Genomic DNA, 17,438 nt, shown 5'->3' on the forward strand with positions numbered 1-17,438 from the left:
ACAAAATAGTATTCACGAAAGGTTTAGCCATAAGTTCAATAAATGAACTTCTTTGCTCCCACCCAGCTACCTTCCCTTCCATGTTTTACCTTTAAAACACCACTTTTCCAGGCGCCTGCATGGCTCAGTCAGCTAAGTGTCCAACTCTTGATTTCAGCTCAGGTCATGATCTCAGAATCATGAGATCAAGCCCCGTGTCGGGCTTCATGCTCAGTGCAGAGTCTGCCTGGGATATTCTCTCTCTCTCTCTCTCTCTGTCTCCCCCCTCTCCTACCCCAACCCTGCTCACTTGCTGTCTCTAAAAAATAAATAAAATCTAAAAAAATTAAAATTAAAATGCCATCACTTTTCTTTTTAAAACTACTAAGGCTTTGTATTCATTGTGTGTACAGAAGCTTATTAGCTGTTTGGAAAATCACACTGAAGCTAATCTGATACCTTCCATTAGACCCCCATGAGGTCTCAGGCTTCTCTGGGGGCCATATCTTACATACTTGGGTATTTAAGGAACTTCAAAATAAATGCATCCAAAAAAATGTTTTTTAACCTACTCCTCCTACATTACCCATACATGTTAATATACTGTTAGTCAATTAAGTGCTCTAGAAAGCTCTAGTCATAGAGTCCTTTATCTCACTCTGCATCCACAACCAGTTACCCTATGTTATTTCTATTGATTATGCACTAGAATGCATCTTTTTCCATCCATCCCTTTACTGCTGCCACTGGCTTAGTCCGGATTATCATCTCATGTGGACAATTCAAATATATTAACTAATTTATATTTAGTACACCTCAACTACTGCTGCTAGTTATCTTTTCAAATAAACTAACCTGCTTAAAAACCTTTAAATGTACTAACTCCCTCAAGTGGTTTCAACCACCTTTTCCCATCTACCGTATTCTCCAGCCACGCAGTTCCTCTAAGCCATGCTTCTACTACATCTCAGTAGTGTCCTCTGCTAAATCATCAGGCCTCTTCCTTCTGACCCCAGAATTACTCAAACAAGTTCATGTATTACCTCCTCTAGGACCTTTTCTTCAACATGTATAGGCTTTTAGCAACTCTCCTCTCAAAGTTTTCAATTCACTTTATACATTTCTATTCTAGCACATAAACTGCACTGAAAGTATTTGCTCACGTCTGTCTTCCTCACTACTTCTAGTAAATAATGACTTTATTATTTTTCATTCTCATCATCAATTAACGTAGTGCCAATAAACATGGATGAATCTCAAAGGTAAGAAACCATTTCTCTGTACAAGCTAAATTATTCCTACTTTAAAATTTGCTTTTCTTCATCACCTTATAAATAAAATGAACATTGTAACAAAAGTGTGTTACCTAACAAAAACGCTATTTTGCACATTCTAACAGCTTACAAAAAACCCATCTAATACTGTTCCTTGAATACAATTTGCTTTTAAAATTTGCTTCTGAAAATTCTGTGCACAGTTAAGTATTCACCAAATTTAATTTTCTCATAGGCTCTTTCAGTTTTCAAGAGATGTATCTTGAAATATCAAGATTAAATAAGTTCTCTACCCTTCAGAAAGATCTATAAAAGTTACTTTGAAATGCCAAAAAAAACAAAAACAAAAAACCAAAACAAAACAAAAAACCCACCATAAACAGATCAATTGAAGGGTAGAAGCATGGACAGAGATACATACATTTACACATATATATGGTAAAGCAAACCTAGCAAAATGTAAATTGTATAATCTAGATGATGGGTAAATGGGTGTTGATACAGTTCTTTCAACTTTCTGGATAATTTGAAAATTTTCATATTGAAATATTGAGGAAAAAAGACTGAAAGACAAATGAGTTCTTAACATTCAGACTGTTTAGTCAGTACACATTTACTGAATATTTACTATATATCAAGCAATGTGAGGAATAGGGAAATTCATAAACTATGGTTTCTACTCAAAGAATTTAAAGTCTAAAGGTGATAAACATGAACAACATAACTACATTTCATGAAACTGGAAATAGCTATAAGAGATAAAGTTCAGGGCTACAATGGCTGCAGAACTGACAAAAAGCTAGTACTAAAGTTCCTGTGGAAGTAAAGCAGAACTTCCTAAGAACATAACAGATGGAGAAGAGAAAACCTATGGTGGCTGTGAAGGCCCTGATGCCATGTATATGTCAAATTGGTATCTTTGGAGGGTCATGAATTTATTGTAAAAAGAGAACATGCACTAACATCCGGAACAATAAAAGCCATGTTGAGTGACCCAGGTCAGTTTGCTGAGAACGAAAGTAATGAAGTCGATTTTCGAAAGATCCCTTCACATGTGCTATCAAAAGTATGCATGTATTTTACCTACAAGGTTCGCTACACTAACAGCTCCACAGAGATTCCTGAATTCCCAATTGCACCTGAAATTGCACTAGAACTGCTGATGGCTGTGAACTTCCTAGACTGTTAAACAAATTATAATAAACTATTAACATATTTCTGTTAAAAAAAAACAAGAGTTCAGAAAAAAGTACTATAGGAGTCTATGTACCTTTAATATCTGAATGCAAATCCTACCAAAAATTTGGTCATATTAATAAAAAAACCCAACATTTGCTTTAACTGTTGTATAAAATTGTTCTTGCAACCACAGAGGAGTATTTACTACATACACAAAGATTACAGTGTTCCTTTTGCATAATGCAGATGGCAAAGGCCTATTAGCATAAAGGTCTACTAGCATTATATGTAAGCTTTTTTAAGTGGAGAAGAGAACACCAAGAGTTATCTATTCACTTTGTACATCATGTCTCTTCTCAACCCTGATCCCTAGAATTTTAAAATTACACAGGCAGTCCTTATTATAATGCAAAATAGACCATGACAATAACTGAGTTACCTTTAAGCTCCTAAAATAGCTTCTGGAAAAAAATGGCTCTATTATAGAAATAAAACATTCAAAAATATTTATATATATATTGCTTGATTCCAGAAAAGGCTGCACAACGAATTATAGTGCTATCGATGAAAAGTTTATGTTCCCAATGCACAGTACCACATTATACATCTAATATGATAAAACACAGAAAAAATATTGACTCTTATTCTACCACCATAACAAAATGACATCCTGTACTTTAATATATTCCCTTCTAGACTTTCTGTAAGATTCTTTATGTGCTCAATGAACTAATGACAGTCGATTGACTCAATCCAGTTTTATAGACTATTAAACTTGAGATAACATATTGTCTTAAGCAACCGATAGGATAATCAACAACTTCAAAAATACACTATGAAGAGCGAAAAGAAATACTTTTGATACTGTTTTTATTGGACAAAAAATTAAAAATCTAAACTCAGTTTTGGATAATACAAAGGAAGAACAATGTAGACAAAATCTGTAATTTAAGGTTTTCCAACTCTAACTACAGAATTTGTAGTAGTGAATTTATAAAAACACCTTAATTTCATAAATCAAAAAGTTGCTTCCATGTCACTTTAATAAACTAACTTTATCTCTAAGAAAGAAACATTTTCATGGTGAAATCCCTTTTTATCATGAGACAGAACTGACATAAAAGTATTAATTTAAGGTGTACAACATAATGATTTGATATATCTATAAACTGAAAAATGATTACAGTTAGTTATCATCCATCACCACACAGTTCTGTATTTTTTCTTGTGATAAGAACTTTTAAGATCTACTCTTCCAGAAACTCGGGGTGAAATTTTAACAAAGTTCTTTCATATCATGGTAAGATGGAAAAATTTAAAAACACTGGAATCAACCACCACTGGTTTGATATACGCATGCTACCTTTGATTTAAGCACACGGTCGTTACTTAAAAATAACTTACCACCTGGGTGGCTCAGTCAGTTGAGTATCCAACTCTTGGTTTCAGTTCAGGTCATGATCTCAGGGTCATGAGATCAAGACCCACGTAAGCACTTCACACTCAGCAGGGAGGCTGCTTGAGACTGTCTCCCTCTCTCTCTGCCCCTCCCGCCTGCGTGTGCATGCTCTCTCTCAAATAAATAAATCTTAAAAAAAAAAAAAAACAACAAAACTTACCCATACTGTGGTGCTCCCGTTTTAATGTCTCCTATAGTGACATGAACATCATCCTCATCATCATCACTGTCACTATCACTATCATCTTCAGTCTCCGTCACTTTCTATACCAACATAAACAGTTATAAAATACATTTAATATTCATCTCAACATCTAGTATGAATAACTGAAAATCATTTTGTGTTTTTTTGAATCAGAGTTTTAGAGAAAAAATTACAATTTCATAGCACGGTTACCTCATTTATAACTTATGTTATACATGATAAAAAGGGATAAGAATGTAAAATAAAATCTTAGCATCATCTTTTTGTAAATAACACCTCATGTATTTTTTTCCTACGATTTTTAAGTGCTTCTCTGCAAAAAGAATCTAAGGCATTATACTAAGATATCTAAAACATAAATTATAAAAAATAAGTATTTGAGGAATTTTTGTCAAGAATATGACCACAATTAACTCTAAGAGTCATGGTTAAAAAGCACCTAATAGTTAAGGGACAGTTCACTTATTCCTGTCATTCATTTACAGTTAGAAGAGTCCCTGGATGCAAATGATTGAGGGAATACCTTGTTTCTATGAGTATAAAGTGGGACCATTTTCAAAGGTTTTATTTTGGCTCTAAAAGGCAGTTTTATGGTTAGTTACATCACAGTAAACAAAGAAGGAGATCACCTAGGCAAAATATTTTTTTGTATATAAGTTCAAGCCTGTAGAATAATGATTTCCTTTTCACAGAATCAGAATGTTAAAATAGTCATAAAACCAATTATACATGTTCACCCCCAAAAATAACACTTTTAAGAGGTATGAATGAGGTTAGAGATTAACACATATTTATATAAAAATAAATTTTTCCAAAAATTATGATAATCAAACTTGGGCTATGGGACTTACTGTTTTCCTTGAAAATGAGGTTCACTATGATCTCTTTAGTTGAGCTACCATCATTCAATTCTTTGAAATTAGTCAACTTCAAGCCTTTGCACACGCTCCATTTCATGGAAAGTCTCTTCCCACTACTGCTTCTCATCTCACTGTGCTTTAATGGCACCGGATGAGGCTGGGATATAACAGTGGACCAGATCATGCCAGACACTGAGTGTCATGTTAAATTTTTGGCTTTCTTCCTAAGTGAACGGGAAACTACTGATAAAGACTTTAAACAGGGAAGTAACTAAATTTCAAAGCCTTATGTTACCGGTTTAGGTACGCCGTTTTCAGCAGTTTCATCTTCAATTCCAGACGGAGGATTAGCACTACAAACAACAGAAATAAGTGCACAAGTCTGGTATTACTTTTCAGAAGTAGAGACAGAGTATACTAGTATTTTAAGCTATATATGATAGTTTCCTAAAATTATGGTCTCCAGTGGAAAAGTAAAAGGATGGCAAAAACTGTCTCTGTCATTCTGCTATTCCTACTGCCTTGCATAACACCTGTACTCAACATTCAAAGTAGAATAGAACTGCTTCCACAATTTGTTAATGATGTCAAATAATGGGGTGTAATTCAAGTTTTTTATTATTTTAAAAATATGCATCACACTTAATTGTACTTAGCTTAACTCTTCATTGAGCATCCACTATGTGCCAGGTACTACTGTAATTGCCAAAGGCTATATAACACACAGTCTTCTCTTTTCCTGATGCCCAAGAACTCAATATTTGTCATAAAATCACATTAACTCCTCTAGTCCTCAGTTAACATACATCCTTCTTCCTGGTTTTCTGTTTCACCTATCTTATTGGACATACGTTCTTTATTTCATAAAAGATACATTTTAAGATTAAAAAAAAAGTTTATCTCCATGTTAAGACTGCCTTCCCATTTGATTCCAATAAGGAGCTCCAGGGTTGCCTGGGTGGCGCAGTCGTTAAGCGTCTGCCTTCGGCTCAGGGCGTGATCCCGGCGTTATGGGATGGAGCCCCACATCAGGCTCCTCCGCTATGAGCCTGCTTCTTCCTCTCCCACTCCCCCTGCTTGTGTTCCCTCTCTCGCTGGCTGTCTATCTCTGTCAAATAACTAAATAAAATCTTTAAAAAAAAAAAAAAAGGAGCTCCAGACCTAATTTTGATGCATTTAAAAATAAATTACTTTTTGAAGGCCAATTAATACCTGAATTTGCCCTATCAAAGCAAAACTGATATAAAACAATAAACCCTTCTTTTCTCATGATACTCAAGCATATGGTCATTAATCACCAAATAAAACTTGTAGTACTGTAGTGTAATTGGCTTCTTATATTTTAATAATTATGATTTTGATACTGGGAACTAACCATTAACCTCACTTCATAAGTAAAGGAATCCAAGTACAAATCAACTAACTCACATTTAGTAGGAATTCTAAGAAAAACATCCAGATGTTCACACAGTTCAAACCTCTTTTCATTAGATTTCTGCTTATCTCATCTACACTTTACTTTCGGCCAAGCAGTTTTTATATACATCAGTTTAATCTCTAGAGTGGTATTTTACAATACAATCCTCACATAAAGCAAAATAAAGGATAAAAACTGAAAATTTAAGTGTTAAGTTTTCCTTGCGTTACTGCTTGACCCAAGAAAACAAATATACAACTATAATTCTTCAATATATTTAGCTCGTGCTTAATTTTTAGGTAGCCAGAAACAAGTTTGGTTTGCCACAAAAAAAGTATATTTAGCCAAAATTTGGACCAAAAAAATATGACAAAATTGGAGACAGCATAATGCAATGGTTAAGAAGTTTTAACAATGAACCAGTCACAAAGAAGCTGGGGAGAACACTAATAGCAAGGACTCTGCTCAGTTTTAGAGCAATGTGATGATGTACCATGCTGAATACTAGAACACAGGTTTGGTGAACATACCTTCTCAATACTTATAAAAGTTTTAATTCTCTATCAAAATTAAAATGCTGGAAACATAAAACTATAAGCTTTCTCTAGAAAAATTAAGCTTTAAGGGCAGAAATTTTCCACAGGATGAAATAAACTTAATGCCTCTCCAAATAAAATTTTAAGAAAGAATATGAAGACATTTTGACAGTAACGCTCAGGGAAGGTAGACTTCCCTCCAATACATTTAGTCAAGCTGAGTATAGAAAAATTAAAATTACAGAACGCTCGATCAGAAAATAAGCTTTAAGAATTGTAACCAATGACTTATACCAACAAAATTAATGGAATAGATTGGCTCACAAAAAAAATTGTATTTAACTGTGAATCTGTAACATTACCCATTGATTCTTGACCAATTAAAAAACAGGGTATGAAACAACTGTAATTACTTTTATAACTATAAGCTACACAAATCACAACTTTTTGAGTAACTGAGATTAGGGTTACGAACTGGGTTGATATATGAATTTAAATGATAAAATTTCACGATATAGCAAAGAGTGGGAAAAAAATTCTTCCAATTTAGGGAATATTTTTAAGTGAGGAAAAATAATTTCAGCATCCCTTAAGTTACTTCTAATTCCATGTCTCACTTCTTTAATCCATTTACTTTTTTAAAAATGCAGACATACCTCATGCTGTCATGCTTTGCTTTATTATACTTCCCAGCTAAGCTTTTTACAAATTGAAGGTGTGTGTTAACAGTGTATTACCTATCAGTGCCATTTTTTCAATAGCATTTGTTCACTTTGTGTGTCTGCCACATTTTGGTAATTCTTGCAATATTTCAAATTTTTTCATTTTGTATTCGTTATGGTGATCTCCTTTATGTTACCACTATAACTGTTCTGTGTATCTGAATTGCAACCACTTAAGATGGTGAACTTAGGGGCACCTGGGTGCCTCAGTCAGTTAATTGCCTGCCTTCGGCTCAGGTCATGATCGCAGGGTCCTGGGATTGAACTCCACATCAGGCTCCCTGATCGGTGGTGAGTCTGCTTCTCCCTCTGCCTCTCCCTGCCTGTCCCTCTATCAAATAAATAAAATCTTTAAAAAAAAGAAAAAAAAAAGATGGTGAACTTAATCACTAAATATTGTGTGTGTTCTGACTGCTCCACTGACCAACCCCTCTTCTCAGGCTCCCTATTCCCTAAACACAATATTGAAATTAGGTCAATTTATAACCCTCTAATGCGTCTAAGTGTTCAAGTGAAAGAGTCCACATGTCTCTCACTTTAATTCAAAAGCTAGGAACGATTTAGTGGGGAAAGCATGTCGAAAGCTAGGCCTTTGGCACCAGTTGGCCAAGGAGTAAATACAGAAGAAAAGTTCCTGAAGATTAAAAGTGCTAAACTCTAGTGAACACATGAATGGCAAGAAAGTAAAAACACCTTACTGCTGATATGGAGAAAGCCTGAGTGGTCTGGAGAGAAGACCAAACCAGCCACAGTACTCCCTAAGCTGAAGGCTAATCCAGAGCAAGGCCCCTATAACCCTCTTCTACTCTGTGAAGGCTGACAGAGGTGAGGAAGCTGTAGAAAAAAAGTGTGAACCTATCAGAGGCCAGTTCATGAGGTTTAAGGAAAGAAGCCATCTCCATAACATAAAGTGTGAGGTGAAGCAGCAAGTGCTGAGAGAGAAGCTGCAAGTTCCCCAGGAGACCCAGCCAAGACCACTCATAAAGGTGGCCACACTAAACCAAAGATCTTCATGTAGACAAAACAACCTCCTGTTGGAAGGAGATGCCATCGGGGACTTTCACAGCTGAAAAGAAGTCAAGGCCTGGCTTCAAAGTTTCAAAGGGCAGGCTGAATCTCTTCTGAGGGGCTAATGCAGCTGGTGACTTTAAGTTGAAGCTAATGCTCACCATCCTGAAAGTCCTAGGGCCCTTAAGAATTAGGCCAAATCCACTGTGCCTGTGCTCTATAAACGGAACAACAAAGCCGGGATGACAGCACATCTGTTTACAACATGGTTTACTGACGATTTTAAGCCCACTGCTGAGACTACTGCTCAGAAAAAAAGATTCCTTTCAAAATATTACTGCCCATCGACAATGCACCTGGTCATCTAAGAGCTCTCTCTCTGGTGGAGACATATAATGAGATTAATGTTTTCATGCCTCATAACAAAATATCCATCCTGCAGCCCATGGATCAAGGAGTCATTTTGACTTTCAAGTCTTATTATTGAAGAAATACATTTCATAAGACTATAGCTGCCACAGATAGTGACTCCTCTAATGGATCTGGGCAAAAAGCAAATTGAAAACCTTCTGGAAAGGCTTCATCACTCAAGATGCCATTAAGAACGTTCATGATTCATGCAGAAAGATCCAAATATCAACATTAACAGAAGTTTGGAAGAAGTGGATTCTAAACCTTGTGGAAGACTTTAAGGAGTTCAAGACTTCAGGGGAGGAAGTAACTACAGATGTGTTGGAAATAACAAGAGAACTAGAATGAGACGTGGAGCCTGAAGACATGACCAAAAGTGGTTTCTTGTCGTGGAACTTACTCCTGGTGAAGATGCTGGGAAGACTGTTGAAATGGCAAAAAAAGGATTTAGAATATTACCTAGACTTAGTTGATAAAGCAGCAGCAGGGTTTAAGAAGACTGACGTCAATTTGGAAGGAAGTTCCACTGTGAGTAAAATGCTATCAAACAGTATCACTGCTACAGAGAAATCATTCATGAAAGGAAAAGTCGATTCAATGTGGCAAGCTTCAGGGCTGTCTTATTTTAATAAGTGCCACAGCCACCCCAACCTTCAGCAACCACCACCCTGATCAGCAGCAGCGTTCAATTTCGAAGTGAGACCCTGCAACCAGCAAAAACATTATGACTTGCTGAAAGCTCAGACGATGGTTAGGATTTTTTTTAGTGTGAAAGTACTTTTTAATTAAGGTATATACATTGTTTTTTTAGACATAATACTATTGCACACTTAAGAGACTACAGTATAAACAAAACTTTTATATGCACCAGGAAACCAAAAAATTCATTTGACTCACTTTATTGGTGTGAAACTGAACGCACAGTATCTACGGTGTACCCCTGCGAGCTTTGAAATCATATACCACAAAAACCACCCATTTGAAGCGTACAACTGAATGGCTTTCACGTTTACAGGATAGTGCAACCATTACAACTACCCAATTTCAGGACATTTTCATCACCCGCAAAAAAGCCTTGTATAGATTAGTAATCACTCCCCATTTTCCCCTGAACTCAGTCCTGGCAACCACTCTGTCTCTATAAATTCACTTTTATTTTAATTGATTATACAATATGTAGTTCTTTGAGAGTGGCTTCTTTAACTTAGCATAATGTTTTCAAGGTTCATCCGTGTTGTAACAAATATCAATACTTCATTTCTTTTTACTGCCACTTAGTATTCCGCTATATGGATATACCATATTTTATCCATCCATTCACCATTTGATGGACTCTTACTCCCATTTTTTGGCTATTATAAACAACGCTACTATGAACATTCACGTACAAGTTTTTGTGTGGATATGTGTCATTTCTCTAAGACATATATGTAGAAGTGGAATTCCTGGATCATCTAGTAACCATGTTTAGCCTTTTGAGGAACTGCCTATTTTCTAAAGTAGCTTCACCTTTTTACAATCCCACCATCAATGTACTCGAGTTCCAATTTCTGCATATCTTCATCAACACGTTACTTTCTTTTTGATGGTAGCCATCCCAACCTAATGGGTGTAAAGTAGTACTTCCTCCACTTTGTAAACCCAAATATTCTTTAAAAGTTCTTTTTTTTAACCACCCCTTCCCCATTAGGGGACACTAAGGCATTGATACTAGATTTAATGAGTAATGTCAGCATATACATGTACTTGTCTGAGTTATTCTGAAATCAAGAAGTTTCAAGCTCCCTTTACTCTAACAAAGGGAATCAACCTTGTAACAGATTAATTCCACTTTGAATTTAAATACAAAACACTGAAACTATAACCCAAGCACACTATACCAAAGGTATTAATAAATTGAAAAAACAGTAATTTAAAGGATTCGTTTTTTAATCAAAAAAATTTTTTTAATTTTATTAGTCTAATGTACTAAGGTATACTCCACTACTAAGATCACTTAAGAGTACAAAGTTACTTAATAGTGAAGAATATTCAAACCCTTACTTCAAAAACTTTGTCCCCTAAGCTACTAGCAAATAAACAGAACTGATTAGGTCCTGAAATAGAAATAAACGCTAAAGGATTTGATGTCTTTGAACCTCCAGTCAATATGCTGTATCCAAGCCAATGATTAAAATAAAATAATTTTGACAACCATTGATAGAACCACTGTATCATACAATCTGTAGAAGTATCAACAACAAATTCCACTAACCTGGCATTTTCTTCTTCTGGCCTTTCAACTTCATTTTCATCTACCAAAAAAAATACATAAATAAATAAATAAAATTAACAAACCACTCTTAAAGAAACCAGTATTATGAAAATCTGAAGTGATCATCACAAGCACTAACCTAGGTCCTTTGCCAAATCACTGTGCACATGCACGTCCCATGGGCCTATAAGCACATCCAAAGTTAGATCACCTTATAATGACTTAACAAGATATGTCTTTTATGAAAAAAAAAATCAGACTTCTATAAAAGTAAGCTTAATTTGAGAGGCATTAAAGATTCTAGATCTTTATTAAGGAAACCCTACACATTTACATTTCAAAGAATATTACTAATGCTAAATCTTGCCACCAAAACTAATGAATTTTACAAGTTTGTCAAAATCAGTTTGTCAAAGTCACAGCGTCAAGGAGCTGCATGGTGCCCAAACGTGCACTTTTACCACACTAAAGAAGATAACATTTTAGGCAAGGAACACATATTAACTTTCAAATCTAGTTATCATTAACAGACAAGAGACTGTGACTTAATAAAAAGTTAAAAACCAGATGACAAATCCCTTTCAAGAGGGAAGTACAAAGTGCACTGCTTATTTTGGGAAAAAGATACATACGAAATAACTCTAAACTATAAGCCTAAGGGACATGAGATACTTCTAATGATGTGGGTTATAGAGCACTCTCTTAAAAATGAAAAACTTCACCTTAATACAGGAGACATTCGGGGTTTTCTTTATGGGCCATAATGTATTCCATCTCATTCTCTATTAATTATTTTTAAAGCACGACTTTCAGACAAGGAGGTACCCTTGCAGGTGCATTCCATACAAACTGACCATCAAGAAACAAGACGTTAGTTTTACAGCATCAACTTTATTTAGCTATTATTACAGAAAAACTGTTTCTGAAAGGGACAGGGAGGGCATCCTACAGCCAGGGGCAAGAAGAGACACCAACAGAGCTCAGAATGGAGATAAACGAGTAGGGGAAAGAGCGCGGAGACGAGGCGGCCGGGAAGCTCCGGCGGGGAGGAGGGCGAGGCTAGGGACCCGGCCCCGCACCGAACCCCCGGCCCAGCCTGGCGGCCCCGGGGTGGCTGCCTGGTGGGGGCGTGGGCTGCGCGGGGCAAGGGGGGAGGAGGCCAAGGGGGAGGCCGGGCAACGCGCACGCCTTGCTCGGCCTAACTCAGGCCGGTGGAGGCTCCATATGAGAGGCCTCAGCGGCAGCGAGAGGGACCCAGGAAGCCCGCCGTTTGCGGCCGGGACGGGAGGCCTGAGAGAACCCGGGAGTGAGAGAAGGGACAGGAAGTTCCGTACCGCCATAGAGCCACTCTTCCTCCTCATCCCCTCCGGTCCCGCCGCTCAGCTCCGACACTAGGCGCTCGACCTCGCCGGCCGACATGGCCGCCCCGAGCACAACTTAAAGGCGGCGATCAACAGCCCCCTCCAACCCCTGCCCAGCCTCGCTGCCCGGGGGCGCGAGAGGGGCGCGAACCCGCCGGCAAGCGAACGAAGAAAGCGCGAGACTCAAATCCCAGAGAGGCGGCCGCGGCGTTGGAGGCTGCAAACAAGACGGCTCCGGCGGCGGTCCGCCTGCGCACGCGCAGCAGCAGCCGAACGGCGCGGCGTCTTTAGGAGGCTTCGCTTCCGCGGCGGCGTCCACCTGGGCCTGGTTGCGCATGCGCGCCGTGGTTGGCTCCGCCTCTGTGGAATCCCGCTTTGCTTTTTTAGCGTGGCTTTCTCTGGTGGCGTCTGGCGTTGGCAAGGGTTCCCCTCCCCCAGCCTTTCTTCTAATAACCCGTATTGCCTTTGCCGGCCAGTGCACCATTGTTCCCTTATCCCTTTGATGCTTTCTCTTCTCAACTATTGTTTTGTTTTTTAACCTTATGAAAGGTCTTGTTTCGTTCTTCACGTGTTGTATCAGCCTAGATAGAGAATTGTTACCTTATCATTCCCGTTTCTCATTAGAAAAGAAAATATAATTAATGCCTACTTTATTGAAAATTGAATTTTAACAGCAAATGAAAGCCAAGCTAATAAATGAATGATGCAATCTCTTTGTTAAAATAAAACATTGCAGTTAAGGTCGAAGACCCCCTCATCCACTACCCTCCTTTGCAGAAGTATACCTTGTTTGCTGTTTGGTGTGAATCCTCAAATATTCTATATATTTACTTCACGTGTATCGTATTGTGTTGGTGGAAGAACCTGAGGTTAACGAGTCTTAAAGGGTACAATACTGTATTTCATTCTGCGGATTGCTTTTTCTTTTCTTTTTTTTTTTTAATAACAGTGTCTTGGAGAGCCTTTCCATGTTAGTATACATAAAACTGTATTCATTTTTAAGTGCTTCCCAATATTCCATAGCATGGCTATCACAAAAGGAATAGGGTTATTTCCCTAGTGAAGCACATTTAGATTGCTTTCAACTTTTCACTTTAACCAAAAAAACAAAACACTACAATGAAGAGCCTTGTAAATTACTTCTTGCAGATTTGTACAAGTATTTCTCCAAGATCATAAAGTACGTGTAGTTTTATTTTAGTAGATAATGCCACATTTTCAGGCTACTTTGAACACATCTTTCAGGGAGAAAATGATAGATGGGTTAAAATTGGTGTTCTACTGCCTACTTGCATGACCTCAGGTAATTAACCTCTCTTTGCTTCAGTTTTTTCATCTATAAAATGGGAAAGCTGAATTTGATGATCTCTAAAGTTTCTTTTGGTCCAAAAGTTTTCAAACAGGACTTTCGCTTTTCAACAGAAATTCATTCTAGTTTACAAATGAATCAATGGGTTTACTTGCCATCTGGTCACTAAATACTGTTCTTTATTTAACGATTATTGAATATTTGCTGTTTAAGAACTTGGAAAACAAAGATTATGAGTAAAGCATAGTCCTTGCCCTTAAAGAGCTATCAATTTATTGAGAAAGTCAGAAGGGTCTTAATTAACTTCCCTACAAGAGAAGAAGGTGGATATGCTTTAATAGAAACACACAGAAAATGTTTACATCCTAACAGTGCCACACTATCTCCCATTTAAACAAATACTGTCGTTTTAATCCCCCCCTTACCTCTGAAAACTCAACTCTATTCCCAGTCTCACTTACCTGTTTAGGATAATCCCTTGAGTAGTTCTAAACTCTGTTCTGGTATAGCCAACATTGTGAAAACTTTCCTGAATTCAACTTTACCTCCTTCCATTTCTTTGTTCTATAAATATTTATGAAGGGTCTACCAAGTGCCAGGGGCTCTTCTAGGCTATGTAGATTCAGCAGTGAGTGAAATAAAGTCCTTACTTTTATGAAGCTTTCATTCTAGTGAAGGAAGGCAGACAATAAACATATAAATATATAGCATGTCAAGCCGTGATAAGAATTATACATAAGAGTAAGCAGGATAGGGGGACCTAGAACAGAGTGATAAATAGGGATTAGGTGCAATTTTATATCAAGAGGTCAGGGAAAGCTATTCTAATAAGGTGACATAAGAGTAGAGAGCTGAATGGAGAAAAGAAGTAAGCCATCATGGATTTCTGGGTGAAGTCCTATCAGAAAGAATAGGAAGTGCAAAGGCCCTGAGGCAGCAGCATACTTGATACATTCAAGGAACCCAAAATGAGCCGGAGTGGAGGGAGTGAGAAAGAGGATATAGAAGAGATCAGAGTTTTTGGAGGGTGGGTAGGGCAGAGCTAATCATACCCTTTTAGACTCTGCTGCTTCTATGGCATGTGTCTATCACATCCTATAGTAATTATTTGACTACATTTCTGTTTTCCTAGGACTCTTCACTAGAAGAAGTCCTCCCACAAACAGGGCATCTTCTTACATGTCACTTATTCATGATATGATGCCTAACATTCAGTAGCTCTTGGCCTGTACCGACAGTAATGGAATGAAGATTTTACGTTCTGCTTAGGAGTATCATAAAGCAATCACTCATAGTTCTGTCTGTTATTCCATGAGTTTATAATGAACTTTGATGGTTCCATGGAAGAACCAACTGCCTTCTGCTGTGGATCATTTTTCTCCTTTCAGCTGCCTAAAATAAGCTTGTCTTTCAAGACTCTACTTAAACCGAAGAGTTGATGAATATTTACTGAGGCATCAGAATCACCTTAATGGTGGAGGTAGCACTGCAGCTAAGCTTTGAAAATAATCTTCACAAGCAGAGAAGCCTATAAATCACTAATAACCACTCTGAAAAGGCCTCTTCCTTCCTTGCTTTTAAACTGAGTGCCTTGCCTGGATAAGCTTTCTTAAAGATGTCTTTTTCTCCTTACTCATCAGGCAAGGGTTTAAAGATAGATAGTTTGAAGATATTATATAAACTTATGAACTTATAGAACTATTATACTCCATATATTCTGTTTATATTTATTTGTTTTCCACTTTATCATTTTGCATGCGTGTGTGTGTGTGTGTGGTTTGTTGGTTCTTGGCAAAACAAACAAACAAAAGCGAAAACAAAAACAACAACAAAGCATCAGTTGTAATGTATCTATCTCTGGGAAGTACTGAAAGGGGTTGCTTAATAGATGATGATTAAATTGATGGCCAGAGGTAAAGATCAAATAAAAGTGCCTTGCTCATTGTCTAGTAGATAGTGAGTACTCATAAATGTGTTTTGCATGAATGTGGCATTTAGGCCCAACTGTGTTATTTACTACCAACTTTAGTTATGCCACTTAAATCTCAAGGTTCTTCAGTTTCTTCATCAGTAAATTGATATATTAAAATAACATATTACACCTGCTTCCTGGAAGGATAACAAAGCAAAAATGAGGTTTCAAATGTCAAAGCATTTGACAAGTTAGAGGCAAAATGGTGGTATGCTATGTTTTAGGCCTTTTGTCCTTTGAACGACCTGAATAAGTGCACATATGTAAAGTTTTCCTTCCTTTCTAGATAATTCAGTGGGGGAATTAAACCCGAATTGTCCATCTTCCTCTGCATTCTGACATATTCTAATACAAAATTTTATATTGCTAGTTGTTTCTGGAAAATTGTGTCATGGCTTATTCACATCTATACTATTACATAAACTGCACACTCTTTAAGAGTGAAAACAAATTTATTTCTGTATTCACCAGATAAGTGCTTAGTAAATCCTTAAGCTAAATATTGATCATGCGCTTGAAGGACTTAGAAATGAGGCGAAGGGAGATATGCTTGATTTTATGAGGAATAGGAAATAATTGCTAGTTATTTTGAGCAAAGAAGTACAAATCACATTGAAATAAGGTAAATCTGATGATCTTAAGCATGCACTTTGAGCAGGAAGCCATTTGACTCCACCATAATATCTGAGAGCAAGAAATGGGTTTTTCCTGGATTCTCTCCTCTTTTCTCTCTACCCTATCTCCCAGGGTCATTTCATCCAGTCCTATGATTTTTTTTAAAGCTTTATTTATTTATTTAAGAGAGAGAAGGAGCACATGAGCAGGGGGAGGGGTCCAGGGGGAGGGAGGGAATCTCAGGCAGACTCCCCACTGAGCATGGGGCCTGACACAGGCTCCTCATGGGGCTCGATCTTAAGACCTTGAGATCATGACTCTGAAATCACAACCTGAGCTGAAATCAAGAGCCAGATGCTTAACAGACTATGCCACCCAGGCACCCCTAGTACCATGACTTTTAATACTATCTATGTGGTATGTGTCATTGACAGCCAATGACTCCCAGCTTTCCATCTACAGTCTCAACTTTTCCTTGAGCTCACTCTGATGCTTCACTGATAGCTCCCTTGGATATTTAATGGACATGTGAAATTTATGCCCCAAACAGAACTTGTGAATTGCCCTCCCAAATCTGTCCTATCCACTCCCATAGTCCCTCTTAGTATCAATAACCATTATCCAACATTATTCCAGCCAAAACCCAAAGAATGACCCTTGATTCCTCTCTTTCCCTTATGAGTCCCTCTCACACCAAAGACAGTCCATTAGCAAGACTCATTAGTTCTTCTTGTAAAATATACCCCAAATCTGTCTAATTCCCTCCATCTCTACTGCCACACTGCATTTCAAGTAACACAAACCTTTCAGTGGCTTCCTGTTACACATAAAGTAAAATCCAAACTTCCTACCATGTGACCTATAAGTCCCTTCATAA

At 37.4% G+C, this 17,438-nt stretch overlaps 1 protein-coding gene and 1 pseudogene across 26 annotated transcripts in view; one reads left to right on the forward strand and one right to left on the reverse strand.

Moving 5' to 3' along the window:
• Positions 1 to 12,945, reverse strand: part of FIP1L1 (factor interacting with PAPOLA and CPSF1) — a 74,291-nt gene extending 61,346 nt beyond the window's left edge. For 11 of the 26 annotated variants that reach the window (XM_045816031.2, XM_045816029.2, XM_045816016.2 and 8 more), the window contains exons 1-5: positions 12,639 to 12,944; positions 11,444 to 11,488; positions 11,305 to 11,344; positions 5,252 to 5,309; positions 4,052 to 4,155 (exon numbers count right to left, since the gene is read on the reverse strand). In XM_045816031.2, the coding sequence (XP_045671987.1) occupies positions 4,052 to 4,155; positions 5,252 to 5,309; positions 11,305 to 11,344; positions 11,444 to 11,488; positions 12,639 to 12,723 (332 nt within the window). In that variant the 5' untranslated portion in view covers positions 12,724 to 12,944. Of the gene's footprint in view, positions 1 to 4,051; positions 4,156 to 5,251; positions 5,310 to 11,304; positions 11,345 to 11,443; positions 11,489 to 12,638 lie in introns of all 26 variants that reach the window. The other 15 variants (XM_045816036.2, XM_045816033.2, XM_045816021.2 and 12 more) reach the window with 5 other exon arrangements.
• LOC123804004 (elongin-C pseudogene) lies at positions 1,225 to 2,442 on the forward strand (annotated as a pseudogene).
• Positions 12,946 to 17,438: the final 4,493 nt, after the last annotated feature.

Source organism: Ursus americanus, chromosome 8, assembly GCF_024610735.1.
Source record: "Ursus americanus isolate L20-20 chromosome 8, mUrsAme1.1.p, whole genome shotgun sequence".
Lineage (NCBI taxonomy): Eukaryota > Metazoa > Chordata > Mammalia > Carnivora > Ursidae > Ursus > Ursus americanus.